The 24,880-nt window shown below is 41.9% G+C and overlaps 1 protein-coding gene across 4 annotated transcripts; it reads left to right on the forward strand.

Annotated features, from left to right (window-relative positions):
• The first annotated feature begins 1,626 nt into the window (after positions 1 to 1,626).
• On the forward strand, positions 1,627 to 23,460 carry LOC126404905 (interleukin enhancer-binding factor 3 homolog). 4 transcript variants are annotated; one of them, XM_050068308.1, is made up of 18 exons: positions 1,627 to 1,702; positions 4,960 to 5,049; positions 5,934 to 6,157; positions 6,287 to 6,461; positions 7,587 to 7,734; positions 10,832 to 10,923; positions 12,049 to 12,144; positions 13,730 to 13,841; positions 13,935 to 14,032; positions 14,113 to 14,224; positions 14,342 to 14,455; positions 15,252 to 15,457; positions 15,585 to 15,761; positions 15,871 to 16,152; positions 16,297 to 16,429; positions 16,554 to 16,601; positions 21,714 to 22,133; positions 22,724 to 23,460. In XM_050068308.1, the coding sequence occupies exons 2-18, from the start codon at positions 5,047 to 5,049 to the stop codon at positions 22,858 to 22,860; spliced, it is 2,577 nt and encodes an 858-aa protein (XP_049924265.1). In that variant the 5' UTR covers positions 1,627 to 1,702; positions 4,960 to 5,046; the 3' UTR covers positions 22,861 to 23,460. The 4 variants fall into 4 exon arrangements, with proteins under 4 accessions (XP_049924265.1, XP_049924267.1, XP_049924268.1 ...); XM_050068310.1 differs by having other exon boundaries at positions 15,886 to 16,152; XM_050068309.1 differs by having other exon boundaries at positions 1,639 to 1,702; positions 4,964 to 5,049.
• Positions 23,461 to 24,880: the final 1,420 nt, after the last annotated feature.

Genomic DNA, 24,880 nt, shown 5'->3' on the forward strand with positions numbered 1-24,880 from the left:
AGCAGCGATGTCTCAGTAAAAAATAAACACTTTTCGTGACACTATCCCCTCTGGAAAAACAGCACCAGGTCACTACAAAACACTAATTTTTGGAGCCTAAAAGCTGCTGGAAACACAGCAATGACTTCCTAAAACCCAACTGATTTTGTTGTTTGTTTTTCTTAATTGGCAACTGTCTCACCTAGGTGACACACCATCCACCATCCCCTCTACCACCCACTGAAAAAGTCACTTTACTTTAGAAACACTGATATAATACATACGAAATATACAAATGTAACATATTTGTAGTTTGCAGAAATTCTGGCAATTGGGCTTGATAATAATGTGAGTCTTTTCTACTCTCAAGACCAGATGCACTCCAGCTTTGTAATCAAGCCAGTGATTTTTCGTGCAAGATTTTCAGAGCACCTGAAGTAAGTGGTCACTCCAAACTGGAGAATTCCCACAGTACAATAACAAATCAGGTTCTTTGAGTGAAATATTCTTATCAAAATGGATTTGGAGATCCAACTGAAAATCAGTCCAGAAGATTGTCACATGTCCACATTGAAAGAATAAGTGTTCTGCTGTTTTTACCATATCATTACAGAAGGTGCATTTGTCAGTTATAACAGGAATGTATCTATAAATAATAGCATTTACTGGATAATATCTATCTGTGATTTCAAAAGGCAACTCTTTGATTTTGTTTCACCATCAAGAGTCTAGTCTTTCCATTTATATCTAGCAGGTGTTACTGTTCACGGAATAAATGAATGTCTAATTAAAGCATTGTTGAATTTTTGTCAAAAATTGAGATTCCATCCACAGTAACACTGTAATTGGCTGTAGTAATGTTGTCATATATTGAGTTGCAGTGATAAGGATATGATCCCAGTTGGCAGTGCATTTACTACACTCACGTTGGGAGATGTGAACACTATACCTCTCTTTAATACAATTAGCTATTCAAGCAGTGGTGTAGTGATAGCCTATGAGGTGGGGGTAGTACCACTAGGAAGATGAGTCGTTTCCCAAAGAGAATATAGGTAAACTGTCCTATGTATTCAAATGGATTTCTGGCTGAAAGGTGGGCTGATGGGTGGGTATACCCTCTGTACTTACAGTATAGTTACCCAGACTTGCAGTCCATTTTTTATACACAATGCATGCATAGAGGTGATGCAGTTTTAACTGACTTCCAACTCATCTTCTAGTTCTGTCTTGAAGCTGTCTTCCTTATCTGTTCTGTACAGATGTTGTGGCACAGTGTTAGGTTTGGTACATGCTATCTCCTTTAAACAGAGTCAGTGTGCTCTAAACACATATTTCAACCACAATTTATTGGCCTGTGAGACAGTATAAAAGAGTATTAATGGATGGGGTTTTAATTTTCCATAACAATACTCATTGCGCCTGAAAAAAGAGATTACACTGGTGTCGTGATCGTCTTTTAATCGATATGCTCATCAAGCCAGGCCCCAAAGAACAATGAATGAATCAGCCAGCTGTTGTGTGCAGACAATTCAATTCAAGCCATTATACGTAGCCACGCCCCCCGATCTGTGTCCCCCTTTTTCTAATTGGCCCAATCACAGTCACGTGTTAGTTCTGTCCAATGAGCGCAATAGTTTTCAGATCGTGGGCGTTTCCCATGGAACTCCTGCCGTGACCGGGAGCTAGCGTGCAGCACCCGTCCATTAGCAGTAACGACACCACGGTAAGTTAGGAAAATATGTCATTTCAACCCGTTAAATAAACAGGATAATGTTTTAATTAGTCGCTGAACGCCAGGAGAACAAACGAAGCTCATTTTGTGTATGCTAGCGAGTTAATTATGCGGTTTGGAAGTGAATTAATTTGGCTTTGTTCCGATAAGCTAACGTGCTAACTGTGGTTGAGCATTCAATGGGGTCTCGGTGTCTCCTCGACCATTTTGGTGTCTGATAGGCAACAGGCCAATTTTCCCAACACCACCACATTTTCCCTTCAAGTGTTCCCATTTCTGTTTAGTGAATTAGTTGACAAACAACTTCTATGTGATTTATTTGTGTGTTTTCTGTCATGTTGACACGGCGCAGATGTAAACGATGCGTGATCCGGGTTTTTTGTGGGGGTTGTTAGCTAGCTAGCTGCGCTGAATTAAAATGGCGTCGTTTTTAAATTCCCCCGATGGAGCTGCGGGGTCTGGAGCCCACGACTGCTGGTCTACTTCATCGTAACTCGTCCTGAAGTAAAGATTGTGTGTCAGTGTAGGTTTAACAGGTGTAACAGTAGCTTTTTGGTCTCGGTGCTACACGTTAGTAACTTGTTGAGTGAAACACATAAAGAGAGGCAGTGTTTCTACTCGTTATATTTTCACCTCATTTGTTATAACTGCAACTGGGAATCATCCTTGTAATGCTGTAGATCATCCTATAGAGTTTGCACCACAGTATGTGAGCACTTTGGGTGTGTCACGATAAATTATTGAGATGTCAGCCCGCTTAACACCACTGATCACATCACTCATTGTTATACAGCAGCAGTCACACTCACATCACACAGCCAGTCATCCGTGAAGGTACTTAGGATGACCTTGTTATTGGCAGTTAATACCCTTATTGAAAATTGATCATGTTATATTGTCTTACAGTTGGTGTATAGTGCCTAACACCTAGTCTTTTCCTGCTTCCAAAATGTTATTAGAAATTCTTTATTCTCAGCAGACAGCTCATTTGACTGATAACCGATACCAATTTCAATATATCTACTTTTTTCCCTACCTCATTTTAGTGATCATCAAGTCTCTTCTTTAGGGGAATTAACATCATATTACATGCATACTCTTATCATGATGGTCCACCAGCAGATGGAGACATGAAATACAGTGCTTTTCAGTCTATGTAATACTCATTCATTGTGCAAATTAAGAAAAAGCACATTGGTCTATTCTGATCTGATGTTCATTTTAAAGCTGGTATTGGCCGATACTGATGACGGACTCATATCAGGATGTTGACCTATTACAATATTTAATTATAATGCCAATATTGTCCTAATACCAATGACGTGCCAATACATATTGACTCTGGGTATTTAAAACGGTTTCATTAATCTTTTTCCACAGTGTCAATACACCTGTTACCAGCTGCGTTTTCTCAGTCTCTCTTGTTGTTTACTCTTAATGTTTACGATAAATATAATTTATGCCCTACATATCAATTTTGGTATAGAACATCTATACTTTTACACGTATTGTATGCAAGTTAGAAACTCCAATATCTTGACATCACTACTCCCAAGACACAAGCAGTGTTTGGGAAGCCACTTTGAAAGCATAGCTTTGCAAGTTGCCCAAATTTACCCCATCGAGAAATCTAGTTTGTTTTCTGAAGCTCCTTAGTAAAAACAAAAAAAAAATAGTTCAAACTACGTTGTATAAAATTATCATAATGATAATGTACATGCGATATGAACTTATTACAAAATATAATACAGAACAAGTTACACGCCAGCAATAAATGCCACTAAACTGAGTTTATAGCAACAAGTGTCCATTCTTCCACGCCATACATACATGAAAAAAAAATCCATTGCGTTTGTACAAAACGAAGCCTGAAAAAGGCATACGCCACTTCCCATGCAAAAGTTTTGATTTGTAAAAACAGACTTGATTGGAGAAACATTGACCCATGCTTTTGAACATTATGGAGATTGGAAATTGGTGATGCAGATGGCAAGGTGGTAGCCTGATTGTAGAAATCATCAAATGTTTTTTGATTTTGTGCGTACGCACATTTTCAGTATGGATCCTATGCATTGTTTTAAAAAATGAGACCTTAGGTGGGGATAATTGCACCAAACAGCATTAATCAGTTAGCTCATTCGCTTGTAAAATAGCATGCATCAACTTCTCTGAACATTTGTAAATAAATTGCAATTATTAATACGTATGACTGTATGTGGTTAAAAGGGTTGCCAGTACAGTAGAGAAGCAATGGTAAAAATAAAGATAAAAATCATTCTTTTTAAGACCAAAAGTAGTTTGAAGCTCCGGTGGTTAACTACACAAAAATGGCAAACAAGTAATTTACTTAAATAACCATGCAAATATATTCATATTTGAATTACCAGCAAGCAACTGCAAAATGTGGTGAAACTGATTTATTAACGTGAAATTCGCTACTCTCAAACACTGGACAAAAGGTTGTGAATGGACAGATAAAATACTATGTGCTTATCAAAGGACACCTGCTAATGGTGATAGTAAGTGATGTGTTCAAATTATTATTGAATACTCTTTCGTACCTCTTTCCAGCCTGGCAATCTGGGAGAGCCACATCTGTAAAGTTGTGACTGAATATTGCAACAACTTGCTTTATGTGAAATCATATTTAAGTGCCACCACGACCTCTGCTCAGAGATCCATCATTTCTAGAAGCGCTTATTGGTTGTTTACTATTTTTAAATAGAATATTAAGGTCACACGTGTGCCTGCTAGAAATACAAATGTGTCTGAACCTTGCACAGACAAAGTAGCCTGTGTTTTTAACGTCTGATTTATTATACTGAGCTGTGTCTCTGCGCTGGGAAAGTAGGGCTGCATTTAATCTCTGAGGCATGTGTTGCTGTGCCAACAATTCTCCTCTGTTGTTGCAGCTGGTAACAACAACTTTAATGTGCTGATAGATAAGAGAGAGTGTTCAGAATTAGACTCCAGTTTATTGCCAAGTTTGTTTTTACATACGAGGAATTTGTTTTGGTGCATTGACAAGAAACAGAATAGGAAAAAAATGTGATTTATAAATAGCAAAAAACACTATTTAAAACTGTTTAAACAGAAAACAGAAATTTAATTCAAAACGAATATGTGTGCCTTTCACCCCTTGTACGTCTTAGTTTTTAGTTGCCTTCAGAATTTACCTCCTGTGACATTTGAATTGCCTTAGTAATGAAGTTATGTTAAATTGCGTGTGTGTTTTCCCCCCTGCACAGACAGACTGCACCATCTGCTGCTGAGAAGACATTTTCTAACGCTGTCATTCACTGGACACAAGAGTCACCACGGTCTCTAGAGCAACAATGGTATTCACTCCATTTCAGTATCTGTTTGATTTGAGATTGTGCATCTCTGTATCATGTGTTTTTATGTCTGGCAATAAGCAGGCAGTCAAAGCACAGGGCGCACTGGCCTTTTTGTGAAATATTCCTGTGAGCAGGACAAACAAAATTGTCACATCTAATTTGAGTCACAGGACCGGTGCCAGTGTTTTGTCACTGCAGTCTGCCCGGGGCTTTAGGAACACATGCTGTAGCTTCCACATCACTGCTCCTCTCTAAATTGGCTTTGGCTGCCTGTGTATAAACTGGGCTTGTGTAATCACTGGTGTTAGAAGCTTAGCCTAGACATGAGACCTTATTACTCTTTTTATTTTTAATTAATCAAAGACTAGAGAGTTACAGAGAAAATAGGTCCTTTAATCTGTGTAAATGCTTTTGCAGGTTGACCAAGAGCCTGTCTCATAAAGCAGGATTAATGAATGAGCTGAATAAGTGTTCTGAATGAATCATGGAGCATTTGCAAATCTGCAACATGGATTGAAGTTGATATAGCTGCTCTCAGTTTGATTCTGTCCAGTTACACAGGTAACTGAGTAATCTTGCTTTGTGCAGCAGGTCTGTTGTGTATAAATAGCAACAACCTGTTGTTTTAATTCTCCCTGACCAGCTCACAGCACAGTGAGGTGTTAACGCATCATCGAAAGCAGATGCAAGGTTTTGCTGTTTACCCCAGCAGAGTTAATAACATCCTCCTGGATGACTCTGTCATGCACTAACACCATGCTGTGTCAATTTAGGTTTTGTTTTGGTGTGTGATCTGTTCGTGCTTATCCACAATAAATGCATCTTTGCAGCATGAACCTCTCTGGTGTTTCTTTATTAATGAACTTGTGTCCTCTCTCCTCTAGCCTCCCCCAATGCGCCACCGCTCCATGCGCGTCTTCATGAACGATGACCGACATGTCATGGCCAAACACTCTGTCATCTACCCAACTCAGGAGGAACTGGAAAGTGTACAAAACATGGTGTCCCACACAGAGCGGGCCCTCAAGGCTGTCTCTGACTGGCTGGATAAACAGGAGAAGGGAACTACTAAATCTGACTCAGATAGCACAGACACTGATAAGGAAAGGTGAGGAGATGTCAGGGATGTTGGTTTTTAGTCAGTTAGTGAAAAATGTCTCAATTTCTCTTCTCTAACAACATTCACTTTTCGTCTTTCTTGTGCTTCTTCTATGTACCTGCTGTGTCTTTTTGATAGTGAGCACAAAGATCAGGCCACCCGCTCTCTGCGTGGCGTGATGAGGGTGGGCCTGGTTGCCAAGGGCCTGCTGCTGAAGGGGGACCTGGACCTGGAGCTGGTGCTCCTCTGTAAAGACAAGCCGACCATCAATCTGCTGAAGAAAGTGTCTGAAAACCTTGTTTCACAGCTCAAGGTGAGAACATGGATCAGCTAATTCAGCGCACTGAATAACACGATAACATTTTTACTAGAGCCCCACGATACCGGCTTTCTGATGACAGTAAAGATATTATTATTATAATATGAACGTATAAAAAAAATATATTGGTAGACATACAACATAATAAACCTTTTTTATGTTTACTAAAGAACCTAACACATCAGGGCTCAGTACTTTTTCTGTGTACATGCACATGATAGGGCTGCTCGATTATGAAAAAAATCATAATCACGATTTTTTTGGTCCAAATTGAAATCACGATTATACAAACGATTATGCGGTGCACATGATGACTTATATTGTTTACATGACGGCATGTCATTTCTGTCTCTACATGGTCACACACACACACACACAGACCAACCCCTCTCGCTCTCCTTCTGCCATTTTCCGAACGCTATTTTTTAAATCTTACGCGATCAGCTGCCCATCACATTATTCGTAGTTCACCTACTTGACTGGCTCGTGGAGTGAATAGAGGAGAGGAGGGGAGGAGGCGGTATTGCGCATGCGTGACTTCCGTAGAAGACAAAATAACATCTCCAGGCATCCGTAACCAAAAACGTTTACTCTTGATTTCATTAATTTTGAAATTGTTTGCCTACAAAATCGTAATCGTGATCACCAGACTATTAATTGCACAACCTTAGCACACGATGCATAGATCTTTAAAGAGTGCACACATCTTATTTTTTTCACACGCACCTAAACATTTTTTACTGCACCATTTTGTGTATTTTTCCTTCTTAATCTGAACTTCTGACATGGCTATGGATGAATCTGATCGACATTACAGTGATGTGCAGTGAAACGACTTCAGGTTGTGTGAAAAACGTTCCAGGGAAGACACGTTTTCTATTGTCGCCAGGACGATGGGGCACTGTTAGTTTCGTGCTCTGCTTTTAAGCCTGCACAAAATTTATGTGACCCAAGAGAATCAGCTGCTGCAGTCTGTGAATGTCATCTTATTGCTGATAGCAGTCAACAAGGCGTTTATCAGCCTATAAATCAGTGCACCCCTCATCTTATCTTCTAATAGTCTCATCTTCAACACAAGCGTTGCCTGCTTCGTGTCTCAAACACTTTGCTCTTTCACAGGTGATCACAGAAGACAAGTATGTGGTGACTCAGAATGTCCGCGAGGCCAGTATAGTCATCAAGAACACCAAGGAGCCCCCTCTCACCCTCACCATTCACCTGACCTCCCCTTTGGTTCGTGAGGAGATGGAGAGGGCTGCTTCTGGAGGTAAGCTCCTACACGACGGCCTCAGTGTTTTTGATTTTAGTGCCGCCCCTCCTCCAGCAGGGAGAACAGGCAGGCGACCAGGCTAGACAGATATTGTTTATTGGGCCTTCAATGGAGCTAGGGGACAAGAACGCACTGTCACATAATGAAACTGTGCTATGCTTATAGCTCTCTAGACTCTCTCGTAGTTCCATGTGATGTAATTGTACATTTTTGATGGCCCAATATACAGTATAGGGCAGGTAGTTTACTGACTGCTGAAGACATGGCTTTCTCTCCCCCCTTAATGATCAAGGTCACCAACGAAATGAAGGCTTACTGAGAATTTAACCAAAAAGAGAGACCACTTTGTTTGCATGTGTTTTATCATTGATGATGAACGGTTTGCATTGCAGCAAAAATGAGTAGCAAAACATGTGGTGAAACTGTCCTTGGTTGTTAGACCCAACAGTGGGCTATTGACTGTCTCTGGTGTTGATTAGCAGGGAAGGCTCGGGGTTACAGATAATGACAAGGGACACTTGGGTTCTGCATGTCTGTGTAAAACACACTCAAAATCCAGTGGATCGGCTCCAGTTGTTAGGTAGTGATAGACCAAGGCATCGTGAAATCTGTGTTTAATCTATAAGCTTAATTGTAGCTTTACAATAACAAAGCAAGACTTGAAATAGCACCCAACAGCAGTGAGGATCTGAGTTATAGCAGGTGTTGAACCTTGACCTTATCTGTAGCCTTGTGCTAACAGTGATGCCCAGTTTGGGTCTTCTTTTTCTTTGAGCCATCAGTTTTGCTGCAGTGTGGACTTGTTTTGATACCCACTTTTTGTGCATCTGATAACGTCTGCCTGTGGTTCCAATTCTGATTCTCTCTGTCAAGCCTTCTAGTTTGTCAATTTTTAGGGACGCTGGACCTTTGACCAACTGGCCGCTCTCTGTCTCGGAAGGGGCAAAGTGCAGTGTACCCAGTATAGGGGCAAAGGGGAGGGGCTCTACCTCCTGTTAACGCCAGAAAAGAAAAGCAGACCCTTTTGAGCACTGAAGCATCCATTCAAGTAACTATGGAGATACAACCTCCCATTTGATAATTAGCCCGTAATTAATGCACGTGTTTTTATGTAGGGGATTTTTACATTCGTTTTACAGGCACATTTTTATTTTTTATTAATATTAAGTCCGCACTACACGACTCTCAAAGTCGTAAGATCGCTGTACTTTTCACACTACGCAACTTGCTGTCTTGTAATCGGGAGTCTTAAGGTCGTTGTGGTTTTCTAGCTACATGACTTACCAGCACGCAACTAAGTCTTTCACCAGGAGGAATCCCGGTACGTCATAACACATGGGTCAAACCTGAATCCAAGTTCGAGGGTGCTTTTTAGAAATTATTAAAGTCTGAGCAGGTTATCAGGCTAATAACTTACAGAAACATTGCGTGCAATAGTCCACCTTCCACCTCTTACCCTCTCTCTGTCACTTTGGCTGTGTTCAGACTTCAGACAAATCAGAATTGTTTTTCAAATCCGATCGTAAAGACAGACGGTCCATACTGTTATTTGCAAGTAATCAGATCGATTTGTGTATCCAGACTAGGGCTGTCAAAATTGCTCAAAAATGATGTTCGAATATTCCTTCTAAAAATAACTCATAGGTTCGAACCATTCAAAAAAAATTGTTTTTCGCATTATGTCCACAAGAGGGCAAACTAATACAAGGAAACATACTTGTATATATATTAATACAAGGAAACATAACTACATAACTACTTAAAGGTATTTTTATTTCAACATAAATGGCTTTGAAAACATTTACATACCTACACATTAAAGCGCCGTACAAGCGCTGCGAATAGCCTCGAAGTGCCAAAAACGAAGCCGGTTTCCTTTCGGCGCCCATGTTAACTGATTGTGTCATCCACACCATGGCTGGCTCGCGCCCTGCAGCGATCGTTTCGGCGTCTGGTCTATTTTCTGTGTGAGCCGCGAGTGAATGTGTCAAGCAGTGCGTTCAGTGCAGCGGCCCAGGCCACCGCCCACTCGCAGAGAGGACAGCTGCAGTGGTGTTTTTTTTTTCTCCACAATCGAATATCAATTTTCACATTCGAAGGTCTTTTTTTTTTTTTTTTTCAAATTCAAATTTAGAATATTCGTTGACAGCCCTAATCCAGACATCACAAACCCATCTACGTGGGTTGCTGTGGTAACAACGCAGGCATCAGTTACTACATAGAAATGCTGGTGACATCATTTTGCCCTCCAAACAATTTATTTTGGCGCTTGTCCATGGATTGCTAATCCTCATGTTGTCCTCTTTAGCGCTCTGCAAGTAGCAGCAGGAATCTGCTCAGCACTTCCAATTTGACGTTGTTGTTGTGTGTCAGAGCAGCCGTACTGAGACACATCTGTAGAATATAGTTTGGAATCACATTTCAGACCACCTCAAATTATGGTTTGGGTTGTTTGTTTTGCTGTCCAGGTTTCCTAGAATCATTATGCGTGCAATCTGAATATGCCAAAAAAGCAATTTGGACTGGCAGTCTGAACAAGGCCTTTTTCTTTCTCCATAAACACACACACACACACCTTGGAAATTGCTGCAGCGCCACTCGTTTCTGTCCTCAGCCCATGTCTTGTGCTGACAAAGTCCCCAACAGGTCCAGATATTAAGCATGCTAAACATCAAGGGAGCGTCTGCGATGCATGAGTGGCCGTTTGAACAGTTCACACACAGCTCTTGCGCACTGAACAAACACCGATTTGTCTCTGAACTGAGGCTTTGCCTGGGGAGCTTCAAAAACTTTCGGTGAGCGGAAAATCTTGGCTGAAGTTGTGTAGTGTGAACTAGACATGAGTAAGGTTTATAACCCACTTCACAATACTGTCGTTCTGGTGGGTTTTCAGTCTAATCAATGTGTGCCGGGCCGTGCAAAACCATATTAACTGGGAGGTTGAGAGCGTTTGGTGGTTCTGCAGTGGAGGGGTCCCCCTCCCCTTCCCCCTCCTGCCTGTGGTTTGGGAAGGCTGCCTGTGTTCCCCCTGGCCGGCTGACAGAACTCCCCTTGGTCAAACTGTACCTTGTCTTCTTATTCCACCTGCCAATAGAATCGCTTTCAGTCAACGATCCCCCGGATGTTCTGGACAGGCAGAAATGCCTAACTGCCTTGGCGTCTCTCCGCCACGCTAAGTGGTTCCAGGTTTGGATCTTGTCTTTATTTGTCTCTAAAACAGAAGTAGTTTTGAGTTTGGTTTTATGCTGTTTGTTCTTTTGTCTTTTATTTGGGCGTTCCATGTGTTTTTTTTCTTTATTTACTCTTTTGAAGTGAACTTCCTGTAGTAATACTTGATGATCTGGATGTTTGTTTCTTAGGAAACCTTTGTCATTACACTGTTGTAGAGTTGCTTTGCTCACTTAACAGGTTCTACTGCAGTGCCATTTTTAAAAAAAAAAAAAGAAGTTCAATGCTGCTTTTTAGTCCCTGAGTTCTTTAGTCTCCCTCACAGCTTCTTAACTCAATTATCAGAACAAATCTGGGACTAATACATCATCTATCCAGGTGCAATATTTCTATAACGTCAGTGTCGATGTGAGTGAGTTGTTGTTATTTTCACATTTATTCAAGCTACTCGTAGAGCACTGCTGCCCCATTCTGTAGCTCTGAAGAGAAGATGTTTTCTGTAGTGAACCATGTTGATAATAACTCATTATAGTACTGTGGTGTGTGTCATCTTTGGCTTTCACACTTTAACAATCAGTAATCCATCTCTGCAGCTTTTGTAGAGTATGTGGCCTCAATTTTTCCTGCTCTCTGGCTGGTTTCCGTCACTTTGTGTGCCACAAAATCAACAGGAATATTGCACCTCGAGTAGTTTTTTTTTCTTTTGACTGTCACTGACTTAACCATCACCCCTTTCAATGACACGTAAGCACACCCTTTTGTAAACAGTCCACTTGGTTCTTACATTAAAGCTGATGTTAAGTTTGAGGTGGCTTTATTCACACTTCCTGAACCTAATTCATAAGCATGTTTTTCAACACAATCAGAAATGTCTCATGTCTGATAACGACACCATCAATCACGTTGGCTATTGACCTACAGCCAGGACTGTGAATGATCACGAGTAGGCTCTTCAAACATTAATCTAATATCCAATATTTTCCATAATGACAAAGCTAAGCTGTTCTAGTCTGTGTGGCTTCATTTTTATTTTATTTATTTGGACGTTTATGTTGCTCTAATCCTCACACAGTCTTCCTGTATGACTAAGGCTGCTTGTGCTCCTCGTGCCCCTCCCTCCCCCCTCCCTGATTGTGTCCCCAGGCCAGAGCTAACGGGCTGCGCTCCTGCGTCATCGTCATCCGGACCCTGAGGGACCTCTGCGCTCGCGTCCCCACATGGGCCCCGCTTCGTGGCTGGGTGAGTGAAAGCCTCCTCTTGACAGCGAAATCATTTTGAAGCTCTGGGGACTGTTAAATATGTAGGAGGTAATTTTCTTAAGACTGATTGTGTCTCAAATGGGATACTTCTTTAATTGCTATATTGAGCACATGGGTGTGTTTACACCGAGAAGAGTACCTGGATGGTGCATAACAGTCATAAAGTTGAGTGTGGACACAGATGTTGGACACTTCTCATTGTCAGTGGCCACAATGTTGCCTTCAAGTGGAAGGCGCGGGTCCACAAACACATTTCAAACCTGATAAAATACCACCGAAGCATAATTCTGTAATAATTTAGTACCACAATCAATAATGCAATTGCTAATCTTAGCTTCCGTGCTAGTGAACAGCGGCATATTTTATCATCAGGCATTGACGTCACATGTAATGTGGTATAAGGTGTGCGATCTATGGGCGTAAGTTATGTGTGGTGTTTATACACGTCAGTTGTCGTCTTCACTGTAGAACATTTTAGTATTAGATTAGTGATCAGATGCTTGACAAGCTGTAAATATTTGCACAATGTGTTGGGTATTCGTTAACTAGTTGGATCAGCTGGTGACAGAGCCAGCCAGTGTCAGCCACAGACACTGGCTGGCTAACAAGCAGATATAGCAAGTGTCAATTGTTAGTCTACCTTCTCACCATGCTGACATTTCACTGGGGTATGCGGTGTATGAAGGTATTTGTGTAAAAACGCCATTCCTGATGTGTTTGAGCGGTGAGTTCGCTATGTTTTACAAGCCCTCTTAGCTTTTTTTAGTCTAATAAAGTCACAAAATGTTAAGAAAGGTAATTATTCTTACATCTTTAAAAAGAAAAATACAACTATAAACCCTCTGAATTTAAGTTCCTCTCTTTAACCAAACAAAGACAAGCTCAATTGCCTTGTTAACTCATACTAAAACACACTTCAACTCGACAGAAACAAAACCAAATCACCAAAACCACCCTGGTTAGTCTTACCACTACTCTACCAATCACCAACTCGGGTTTGGTCAAAAATGAACTCTCAATTCACCTGGCTCTAAGGCTGTTTTTCCCCACTTTCCATTGCTGCTGTTGCTGGCTGTTAACAGTCCTGTAACATTATCCCCATCGCTCACAGTTACTATCTGTATCTGCTTAGTGTCCTGTTCCACCAGTAAAGACTGACCCCTGGTGGTGTATGCTGTGCGCTACAATACAGCATCTCTGAAAGAAATGGGAGGTGTTGAAAACCGTACCATTGGGATTCTTAATACCCTGGCATAATATAATATCTTAAAACCCTACAAGCCTGGTACAAAGTGTGCTACATGCAAATATACTAACAGAAGTAACCGATTTGAAACACAGCATGAATCTGCTGCTCAAAACCCCCAAACTCTTCACATTGTACAGTTTAAATTTCCTTTGATAGAGCTTTGCCTGCCTGGACACAAAAAGACACCACCATCCCAGTTGTTAAATTGCAGAGATCCTATCTAACGCAGTGACCTAAAATCTCTTCGTGTTAGTGGCCGAGCTTAAAAATAGCATCCTGACACAAAGACTCTCTCCCTCTCTCTCCTGCTTCGCAGCCACTGGAGCTGATCTGTGAGAAAGCCATTGGCACAGGGAACCGGCCCATGGGGGCAGGAGAAGCTCTGCGGAGAGTTTTGGAGTGTTTGGCTTCAGGAATCCTCATGGCTGGTATGCACTGAGGGATCTCTTCCCCAAATCGTATCTAATTGAGTTTTAATTGCACTTTTCCATTTTCAGCCATGTCCTTTCCTTGCGTTGTAGATGGTGCTGGAATCTCCGATCCTTGTGAGAAGGAGGCCACAGACGCCATCGGTCACTTGGACTTACAGCAGAGAGAAGACATTACAGCGAGTGCACAAGTGAGTGAGATACAATCGTATATGTGCATATTCACAGTTAAGTAAATGTTTTATTCACACGTTGTCTCTTGTATCATCAGCATGCCTTAAGGCTGTCGGCTTTCGGACAGCTTCACAAAGTGCTTGGGATGGATCCCCTTCCCTCAAAGATGCCCAAGAAACCACGTAGTGAGACTCCTATTGATTACACAGGTAAACCATTCAGGCACTGAAGAGACTGTGGGTTATTATTTTTAGACTCATGATGCAGATGCAATATGGTTCCTTATATGTTCTTATAATGTAATTTTGTGTGTGTCTGTGATGCAGTGCAAATCCCACCCAGTACGGCATATGCACCACCAATGAAAAGGCCCATTGAGGAAGAGGAGGGAATTGATGACAAGAGTCCAAATAAGAAGAAGAAAAAGCTGCAGAAGAAATGTAAGTGCTGTTATAGCTCCCGAATTTGTTGAGACTTATTGAAAACACAGGTTATAAACCATTCCTACATTAAGATGAACCTTTTAACGGCCTTGTTGGTAAAGAAAAAGATGTGATTAGGGATGTCAGGTTTGGTTAGTCTTGCTTTCGATAGCCTGACAAGTTAACTGGTAACTCACCAGTTCATTTTAAGAAAATGCTAAATGATATCAAGAGAGGGAGCTAGTTAGCAGCTAACCACTCCACTGGTAATGCTGTCCTAGTAGTGGGATCGCATTGCTGTGGAAACATGATGGTTTCCAACCCTGTGAATGACAGGCTTCATTTTGAGCCGCAAAACCCCTTTAGCATTGTTAACTATGTTAGCACCACAAGCTGTGCTGACACTGCTCCCATAGCTAACATAGCTAACAGTGAAGTTAACAATGCGAAAAGGAGTTTGTGGCTAAAAATTGATGCGCTGACTCACCGGGTGAACTGGGGGAGACCTGAGGGCAGAGTGAGTGTTTTCGCAGTGACACCATTGGCTCTGGATGGCGTCACCAGCGGTAATTGCTGAAAGAGTGGCACCACTAGCTAGCTCCCACCAGACCTGGGTGGTGTGCAGTGCAGTTAACCAAAGAGAAGCAAAATTAAACAAAAGACCGACCTGCCGCCTACAAAAGTATTTTGAAAATGTCAGCCCTTAGAATTTGTAACTTTTATAATTTTCTGACTTAACTGTGAATCAACTGATTGAAGAATGATAATCCATAGATTAGATCTGTTTCTGACTGTATGTCGTTCTGTTAAACAGCTCCAGAAGAGAAGGCTGAGCCCCCCCAGGCTATGAACGCTCTGATGAGGCTCAATCAGCTGAAGCCAGGTCTCCAGTACAAACTGGTATCTCAGACCGGCCCAGTTCATGTTCCAGTTTTCACCATGGCTGTAGAAGTGGACGGCAAGTCTTTTGAGGCTTCTGGTCCATCCAAACGCACTGCCAAACTGCACGTAGCTGTAAAGGTGAGCACAGCACTCATACGTAAATGATACGTTTTGATATCACCTCACACTTCACTGCTTTCCCCTTTTTTTTATTTGGAAATTGTTTCGTCTTTTTTAACCACAATGATTCTGTGGACAATTGCAGGTCCTCCAGGACTTGGGCCTGCCCACAGGAGTGGAACTAAAGACTGCTGAGCCGGTGAAATCAGAGGAGGCGGTCGTAGCTGCCGCTGTGGAAGAATTGAGGCCAATCGTTACACCCATAGAAACTACCACTACTGCCACAGGAACAGCCAATGCAGACGCCACTGACGCTGCAGAGGTACAGATCTCCTCTGTGTGTGTGCTCAAGTGACAACTCTGTGCATGACGTTTGGCCTTTTGGGGGCTTTGCACTAATTTTACTAACCACCATCTCTCTTAACTGTCAGACTGCTCGCCAACAGGGACCAATCCTGACCAAACATGGCAAGAACCCCGTGATGGAGCTGAACGAGAAGCGCCGCGGCCTGAAGTACGAGCTCATCTCAGAGACCGGCGGCAGCCACGACAAACGCTTTGTCATGGAGGTGGAGATCGACGGTCAGAAGTTTCAGGGGACAGGATCCAATAAGAAGGTGGCCAAGGCTTACGCTGCCCTGGCTGCATTGGAGCGGCTCTTCCCCGAGGGCTCTATGGCCGAAGCTGCTAAGAAGAAAAAGGGTCCACCCATGGTAAGCGCCCAGAAAAACTGAATAAGATCTCTTAATCCAGGCTCAAATCAAAGTTAGGCTGAGTTCGAAATAATTTAGTGTGATCATGTTGAAAAGGTGAGGAGAGGAAAAAGGAACATGCAGTAATAAATGTTTCCTTTTCAGCACGCTCCAGGCTTCGGCATGATGGGAGCCTCCGGAGGTGGAGACGCTGCTTCACCCAGGGGCAGAGGGCGAGGAGGACGAGGTCGTGGAAGAGGCCGAGGCTTCAATAATGGAGGAGGCTACGGCCAAGGAGGTAAAAACACACTTTTACTTTTAAACAGATGTACTTTATATGTACTGGTAACAAGTTAGCATACATTGCTAACATGATTTACAGGGCGTCACATCAGCATATTAAATACGTCTCCTTCTAACAGGTGGTTTCGGCTCATATGGTTACGGGAACAATGCTAACTCTGGATACAGTGAGTATTCATTTCACTCATTATGATCTTGATCTGACTGAATATCTACTTGTTGTGTGGGCTGCAGTTAGGATTTAAGTTAGTAGGGGTGGAAATCTTTTGGCACAAAAAAAAAAAAAAGTCTAAACATGATTTATTTTTCTCACTGTGACTGTGTGACTACTTTAAAAACTATTCGAAATGATCCACAGATAACTGAACAGATGAATTTACTTGCATTCAGTGTGGCTCTTGTACAGGTCTTTTTTCCCGTCAACTTCATAGTCAAAAGGGTCCCATACTCTACTTTTTAAACCAGAGATTGTCAGTCATATATTGTATCCATCCGCGTTTACTTACGCTAACCCACTGTGGGATATTTATGCTGGCATAGTGTCCAGTATTTGCATACTTTAATAACTCACCAGAAATGGTGCCATTCACGTAAGAAGGGTTTTGGACATAACGAAAAACCTCACATAGGCTACTGTTTTAGCATACTAAACAATATTAAGTAATATATATATATATATATATATATATATATATATATATATATATATATATATACTGTGTGCCATAGTATTCACTGGTGTCTTAATTACACTGATATACAATCTGAAACATAACCAGCAATTAAGGTAAATGGTCCGCAGACTTTTTATTTTAAAAAGTTAACTGCATTGATTAATTTGAAAGCCAGTCCAGTTCAGACCAATGATTTGCTACAAGACGAAACCGTTTTGGAAAGTTGCAGCAGTGTGAACTGGCTGTCTGAGCTCGACTCAAGCCGGCTGATGGTGTCACCTGCTTCTACGGCCAGTCAGCTTTTAGTTAAGTCCACTGGTCAAGTCGAAATGACCGCAGACGATGTGTTCACTTGCCGCTGCGGGTGCCCCTCTGTTTCTGTCCTTGCAGTGTGTCTGTGTCAGATATTGAGTTGCTACAGCTGCTTGCTGTATGCGCTTATGCCCCGCCCACACACACATTCTCATCGACTGATTAATGGGCGCTGGTTATTTATATTATTGTAGCACATTTATTATGAACACAGTCCATCTGATGCTGATTTTGTTGCTGTTTTAGCACTACTACAAATGCAGCTGTAGCCAGTATCTCACTATCACTATCCTCATTCATATTTAAAGAAGCTACAAATTATATTCATCCACAAAATAAACCTGAAAAGCTGCAAATCAGAACAGAAGCACAGAGAGTTGTTGCATAGAGATGATACACCGTCTCCTCTAGTTGCATTGGTGTGAACCAGCAGCTTTTTAGAACGATGCAGAACAGCGCGTTGCAAGAAGTTGTTTCAACTCGTCTCGTCACAAATCTTTGGTCTGAACTGGGCTTTACAGTCAACTGTCTGTATGAGAATAAAAAAATAAGGGAAGGCAGAGTGCAGATTAAAACATCTGCGGTCATGTTTGGAAGTTCCACCTGTGCTATGTTCACCCTGCAAAAACCTCAGAATTTAGAGAGAGGTACACTGAATGATACAAAAGGACACACAGGCAAGAAAAAAACAAAAAGCAACAAGTTACCACCCACCCCATCATCAGCTACCACCACACATAGATTCTAATTCTGTGCAGAGGTGTTTTAAGCTGTTTAATGTTGCAGTGTGTGTTGTTCAGCCAGTCTAATTTTTTAATGTAACAACATACTTAATTTTTACCTCATAAATGTAACTATAAAGATATAAAATTAAAGCATGGTTGCAACCGCTGCCATTATTTAAGAGAAATTACTAGATAGGCTAACTCTAGTGTGTCCGTGCTGTAGTCCGTTGGGGTGCTGCACTGCCGTTATGGTTGAGTTCCGCCTCTTTCATTCTATTGAATTGTGTTTTTACTAACATTTAGAAAATCAATGTGCAACCAACAGTTTGTGAATCGATGCCGAATCGTCCACGTCCACATTGACGTGCATCTAAGAATCGATTTTGTTCCCCCACCCTCAGGGGCCGTACACATGCCACGTCTTTTACTGCCTTGAAGATGTGAGGTCGGACGCTGAGTGCTGCTCTTTTGACTTTTCTGTGCCAGCAATCAAAAACACGGCGGCAGGTTGTGTCAGAGGTTGCTAAGCAACGCTCTGGCAGCTCTGCACTAACATGATCAACTTCATCTTCGTATTTATCACACGCTGATATCTACAGAAGAAGGGAAAGATATCTGCTGGCTGTGATTGGTTGGTCCTCGTCACATGACATGCGATGCGCGCCGCTGCGTTCCAAGAGTTGAACTCTGTGTAATTCTGGGCGCAGCCGTTGCGCCCTAAAATATGGGCGCTCGAGAATGTGTACGCGCCGCAACAGCATCGCTCAAGCGTTGGAGAAAAATTTAAGTGTGCAAAGAACGCGGCATGGTTACAGCCCCTTAGGCTGCAGTTAGGCTTTATCTACCCTGTAAGAGGTAGATGTGGTGTCAGGGCAGGATGGTGCATCTGGTTAGGACTGTAGGAAAACACCTTCTACCATATGTTATATCTGCCTAACAAGGGAAAGTAGTCGTTACAGAAAATGGTTTCACTCCAGAGCAAACGGCAATCAAGACCACACAATGATAAAACATGTTGGGAGGTTCCCACTTCAATGATTTTACATTTCTCTGCTTTAAGCCACAGGTTTGAATCTGTTTTTGACAAGCTCCCCTCTTATGAGAACCCTTTCTTCCCTCTGGCAGCCTGTTCTGAGGACTGACCTACCTGAGCGTGACAGGAGCAGAGAAATCTAAAAAAAAAAAAAAAAAATAGAGTTTGAAGGCAATCTGACCAAATGACTTACTCAGCTGCCTCTTTAACGGCAGAAAAACCCAAATAAATAAATCTAATTTTGATATTTTTTTTCCCTTCTCTGCCCTGTCTCACTCCTTTAGGTGACTTTGTCTCAGACTGCTATGGCTACCACGAGTTTGCGACATAGATCTTCCCCAGTCTTAGAAAAACAAAAACAGTCCCGTAGAGAGGATAAAAAATGGACAAAATTCTCAGTAGTGTTCCAGCAGCATCATGAACTCCCTTCACCACCAAGTCCGCAACCCTGGGAATAAAGCGACAACAACCCCTCAGCCCTGTCTTGCCAGTCCACTTTGTCATGTCCTGACACCTCGGGGAGACGATCTGCCACTGCATGCATGTAGCCATAAATCACCTTCTGTGGATGTACCCGAACGCCTGGACCTCCCGAAACAGCAGGGCCGATTAATTGATTGCCTCCTTGTGTCTGACCGTGGACGGGGCTTTTGTTTCTGTTCACTGGGATTAAGTGACGGCCTGTGGGAGCAGGACAACATACTGCCTTTTGGATTATGTGGAGACAGCGACAGCCTGGTCTCTTCTCTCTCTCTGTCTTCATACTGTTTACTTAGATGAGAATACTAAGAAAATCTTAACATGGATTGTTTTTATTCTAATGCTTTCTGTCTCTCCCGATCATGTTTGAATTGTTTTTTATTTCTGTTTAGCTTTTGAAAAAAATGCCCACGTTGTTTCTGTAGATTTTGCTGTTTCTCTGTCATATCAGCAACACTGTTTAAGTCATGGCTACACTGAATGCATGATGGTCTTAATTTGGCAGTGTGTGGTAGTTGCAGTTTCCCATCTGTAGCAACATGAGGCATTTACGAACTAAGGTCGTTGGCACCAAGTTTGCAAACACAGACTGTTGCTGAAAAAGGAAATGTGATGAGTATTTGGGATGGGAAGACTTCTTGCTCCAGCTGTTTTTATATGTTTTTGTTTTTTAAATAAATGTGACGTCACCATTCATCACTGTGTTCCTCCAGGGTCTGAATTAATGTCTGAGTGCATGACAAGAGCCTTTGTGCAGCATATGATGCTAAAAGACCAGTGTGTAAGATTTAGGGGGATTTAGTGGCATCTAGTGGTGAAGGTTGCAGATTACAACCAGCAGGAGGTATTTACTGTGAGCCAAATTATCCACAGAGGTCTCCTCCTCTTCGAAAGAAACAGACCAAGTGATGAAAATGGTTAAAAACACTGAATAAAACAGTTTCATGCTATAAATCAGTGTTTCTTCAATGATGTTTGGCTCATCACAGATGGCCTGCTTGCCCAGCACCTGCTAATGTGTGCTTACCTTTTTTCTCTTATAACTCAAGATTCAAATGTTCAGGAGGTTTTTACTGGGAGCCAAATCATCCGTAGAGGTCTCCCTAAAACAAACTGAACCAGTGATTTAAACTGGGAAAAACACTGAGTAAAGCTTTTTCATGTTACAAATCAGTGTTTCTCAAACACCTGCTCGTCTGTTTCACCTTTTTCTCTGATAACTCAAGATCCAGACGTTCAGGAAGTTGTTATTGGAAGCCGAATTATCCATAGAGGTCTCAGGTGCTTTCACACCTGCCCTGTTTGGTTCAGTTCAATCAAACTCAAGTTTGTTTGCCTCCTAAGTGCAGTTCGTTTGGGCAGGTGTGAACACAGCAATCACACTCAGGTGCGCACCAAAACAACCGGACTGAGACCTTGAAGAGGTGGTCTCGGTCCAGTTACAAACGAACTCTGGTGCGATTCGATTGTGGTGAGAACGTGTTCCGACCTGGATCTGAACCAACTGCAGTCACATGACACATTGTTTGGCTGCGCTTGTAAATGCTGCCGTGAGAACATGAACCAAATCTAGGCAATTATACAACTTTGTAACAAAATAAGTCCGTGATTCAGACCAAAGCAAGACAACTCTAGGTCTGAAAGCACTCTAAATCCCTAAAACAAGCAGAACCAGTGATTTACACCAGTAAAAACATGTTTCCGACACACTTGTCGCTGAGAGACTGCTAATTTCAATGGCCGATGCAAAAACATGCTTGGCCCTACCTAGAGCCAGTGTTTGGTTTGTCCAGTCTGAGCTACAGTTCAAACATGGCAGTGCAACATGGCGATCTCCATGGATGAGGACCTGCTCCCTATGTAGATATAAACAGCTCATTCTAAAGTAACGAAAACACAACAGTTCTTATTTTGAGGTGATTACACACTAAAGAAAACATACTTACTATTTTATATTCCATTTCTGCCAGTATATCCCACTAAATCCTACACTGGACCTTTAAGATCTATCAGGTTCTATCTATTTTAAGATTGTGCCTTGCTGTTGTTCCCCAGATTACTACAACAATGGTGGCACAAACGGAGGAGCCGGTGCGTCCAGCAGCCCGTCAGGTGGCCCTCCAGCCAGCACAGTTCCAGGATCAGCTCAGGGCTCCTATGGTTCATACTACCAGAATGACGGAGCCTACACTGCCACTGCTGCCGCCAAAAACCCCAAAAAGAAACCCCCCATGCACAAGGGAGGGAAGGCACCTTTTCCAGGTCCCCCTGGGGCCAACAGTGGATCTGCAGGAGGGTACCAGTCCAGCAGCCCCCCAGGACAGGGCTCCTATAACCAGTACAGCCAGGGCTACGGGCAGGGGAAGAAGAATTTCAACCAGAACCAGGGGGGGACGGGAGGATACTCGTACAGCACTGCCTATCCAAGCCAGGTGACGGGGGGTGCTGGAGGCAGCCAAGACTACAGTTATGAAGGTGAGGACCCTGTGAGATGGTACATCTTTGACACATCAAATTTTCACCAGTGATTGGAAGCTATGACGAAATGCTGCTCAACAAATATGAGCCCAGTCAGCCTGATGGGGGCGCTATAATTAAGGCCCCAATATACAATTTTGGAAAAGCAGTGCCCCTCACACAAGCCCTATTTAGATAGGAATTGTGCAAATTTGCAGGAAAGCCCAATCAGTCTTTTTTCAGCATTGGCAGTATAAAAGCAAAATCAAAATGTTCTTGATCTAACAAGATCCTTTTCACGTGCTGGGAAACTGGAGCGTGGGCTCTTTTCTTCTGCAATGATGAGCCAGCCACGGGTGATACACTTTCAGGGACTCATATTCACTAACATGAGTGCCTGGCTGAACTGTCTACCACAACAAATAACAGAGAAGCTCAGATTACAACACACACACAGAGGGAGAGTGACTTTACGCTCTGCTCAGGACGCTATTACTCCACTGTATCTTTACATGACAATTGTTTGCTGCTGAATTACTGCACTGGATGTAGGACAATAAAATAAGACATAAGTTTGTTTCTCTAACTGTCAAACACTTTCCCCACAGGTTTCAACAGTCAGTCCAATTACAACTCACAGGGCGGAGGAGGCAACACCCAGGGCTTCGGCTCCAACCACTCTCAGTACCACAACCCAGTGGGCTACGGCAGGGGCGACGGCAGCATGAATTACCAGTACAGATAGACTCTATCTCTGCGTCTGTGAATCGTCGGCACCAAGTACCCTGCGTCCGTGTCTCGAGCCTTCTCCAAAGAAAGTGATTGACGGCTTGCCTGTGCTCTCTGCCTTTTCCATGTTTGCTTCTTATGTGCTTTTGGGTTTATATGTAGCACATGTGGGCACAAACTGAGTTGTCTGGACTTTGTAAGAGTCAGAGCTGAGTTGCAGCTGAATTTAGTGGTCTGTGTCAGTGGTCTGGTCAGTGCTTAGTCTTGTGTTTTTAGGTTATTTTAATTTTTATTTTTTATCTATGCTACCAGTCCTCATCCTCATCACTAAATATGAAGGCTGATTCTACAGATTACTCACTCACTAGCTCTGACTTGGTTTCCTTTCTTATAAAGAGTTGTGTGGCGACAGCCTTGTTTTTTTTTCTCTCATGTGAAACTAGTAAAATCTTGTAGTTTTAAACTGCAAAGGTTGTTGTATGTTCTTTTGTTTGTTTTTTGTAATAACTGAATAGACCTGAATAGCTTGTTCTTTTCAGCATTGCTTGTAATTTCGGCTTATTTTGTAATTTACATAATGTGATGTAGTTATTTTAATAAATGGTTTTGGAGATTACTGGAAAATATACTTTCATGTTAAATCCACATTTCTGCTCAATGTAGCTTTTTTTCATTGGGTGGGATTTGTTCCTGTTAATGTGTAACAAAGTGTGTTTGTATTAATAAATGATTTTTATTTTGAACAGACGTCTTTATTAGAAATTTGACTTTAAGTATCAGGTATTTGTACTATCGACACTGTTTATATAAAGTGAGAAATACGTGATTAAGGGTTCACCAGCGAGAGATTTTTCACAACCTGGCAACCCCCAACTTGTTCTTATTAAAGGGTAACTTTTGTGTTTTCCAACCTGGGCCCTATTTTCCCATGTCTTTGTGTCCAGGTGACTTATTGGAACACTTCCTGAAACGTCTGCTAAAAGTATGCGTTTTGCCACTGACAGGCTCAGATTGTTATTATGAGTCTCTGACAACATAATAAAAAGGATTCTTTCACAGGTCGACTTGTTGGTTAAAGAGTAAGATCTTTTTTGTTTAATCAGAAACAGCCCCGATATCGCTGTTGCCAAACCCACCAGACTCCGTTTGAATAAACAGTAATTTTAGCATTGTAAAACACATTTCATTCAGAGTCGACGGAAGCAAAATTAAACTCACAGAACCTGTCCTGGTTCGTCTCTCCACTGTTGCATCAATCGCCAACTCTGGTTTGGTTCAAATTAACTCTTAATTCACCCAGTTATGCATAAAAATATGCTGGTTCTATACACGCTAAAATTATTAATTTAAATGGAGTCTGGTGGGATTGGCGATGGAGATTTTGCGTCTGTTTCTGGTTAAACAAAAAGGATCTTACCCTTAAACCAAAAGGTTTGTCGGTGAAGGGGTTCTTTCCATTAGTTGTCAGACATTTACCTTCAACAATCTGAGCCTGTCAGTGGCAAAAACAACACTTGTAGTGGACATCAATTGGTGGTGCTCATTTGCCCCAAATATTGACATTGCAGTCAGTTTTGCTGCTGTTGGCTGCAGTGCTCTCACTCAATACTTGACCTTTTTCAAAATGTATTATTCTCATGAGTCACTTAGACACAAAAAGATGGGAAAATAGGGGCCAGATTGGAGAATACTGAGGTTACCCTTTAATAACTGATCTATAAAGCTCGGGCAAAGGATTTTTAACCATGAATAAAGACATAGGCTGCAACTTGCATAGATAAGTTATAATGGGTACCTTAATGGGGTAACTTAAAATACAGATTGTAACTATGGTAAAACTGACAAAAAATATATATATATATTCTTTACCCCTAAGAAAGATGAATTACAAAAATGTTTTTTCTGGATTTCAGGGGCTTTGAATAACTGTGATGTAGTACAGTGAAATTTAATTACATTTCATATAAATACTTGACACAAAATATAATTTTCACAGCATCTGGATTTATGCAGGTATGGAAGAATTAAGTCAGTGT

Source organism: Epinephelus moara, chromosome 18 (assembly GCF_006386435.1).
Source record: "Epinephelus moara isolate mb chromosome 18, YSFRI_EMoa_1.0, whole genome shotgun sequence".
Lineage (NCBI taxonomy): Eukaryota > Metazoa > Chordata > Actinopteri > Perciformes > Serranidae > Epinephelus > Epinephelus moara.

Bases quoted from the DNA above. Each gene is read 5' to 3' on its own strand.
- LOC126404905 (XM_050068308.1), top strand. The intron at 16,153-16,296 runs GTAAGCGCCCAG...TTTCCTTTTCAG, and splicing joins AGAAAAAGGGTCCACCCATG to CACGCTCCAGGCTTCGGCAT. The intron at 16,602-21,713 runs GTGAGTATTCAT...GTTGTTCCCCAG, and splicing joins CAATGCTAACTCTGGATACA to ATTACTACAACAATGGTGGC.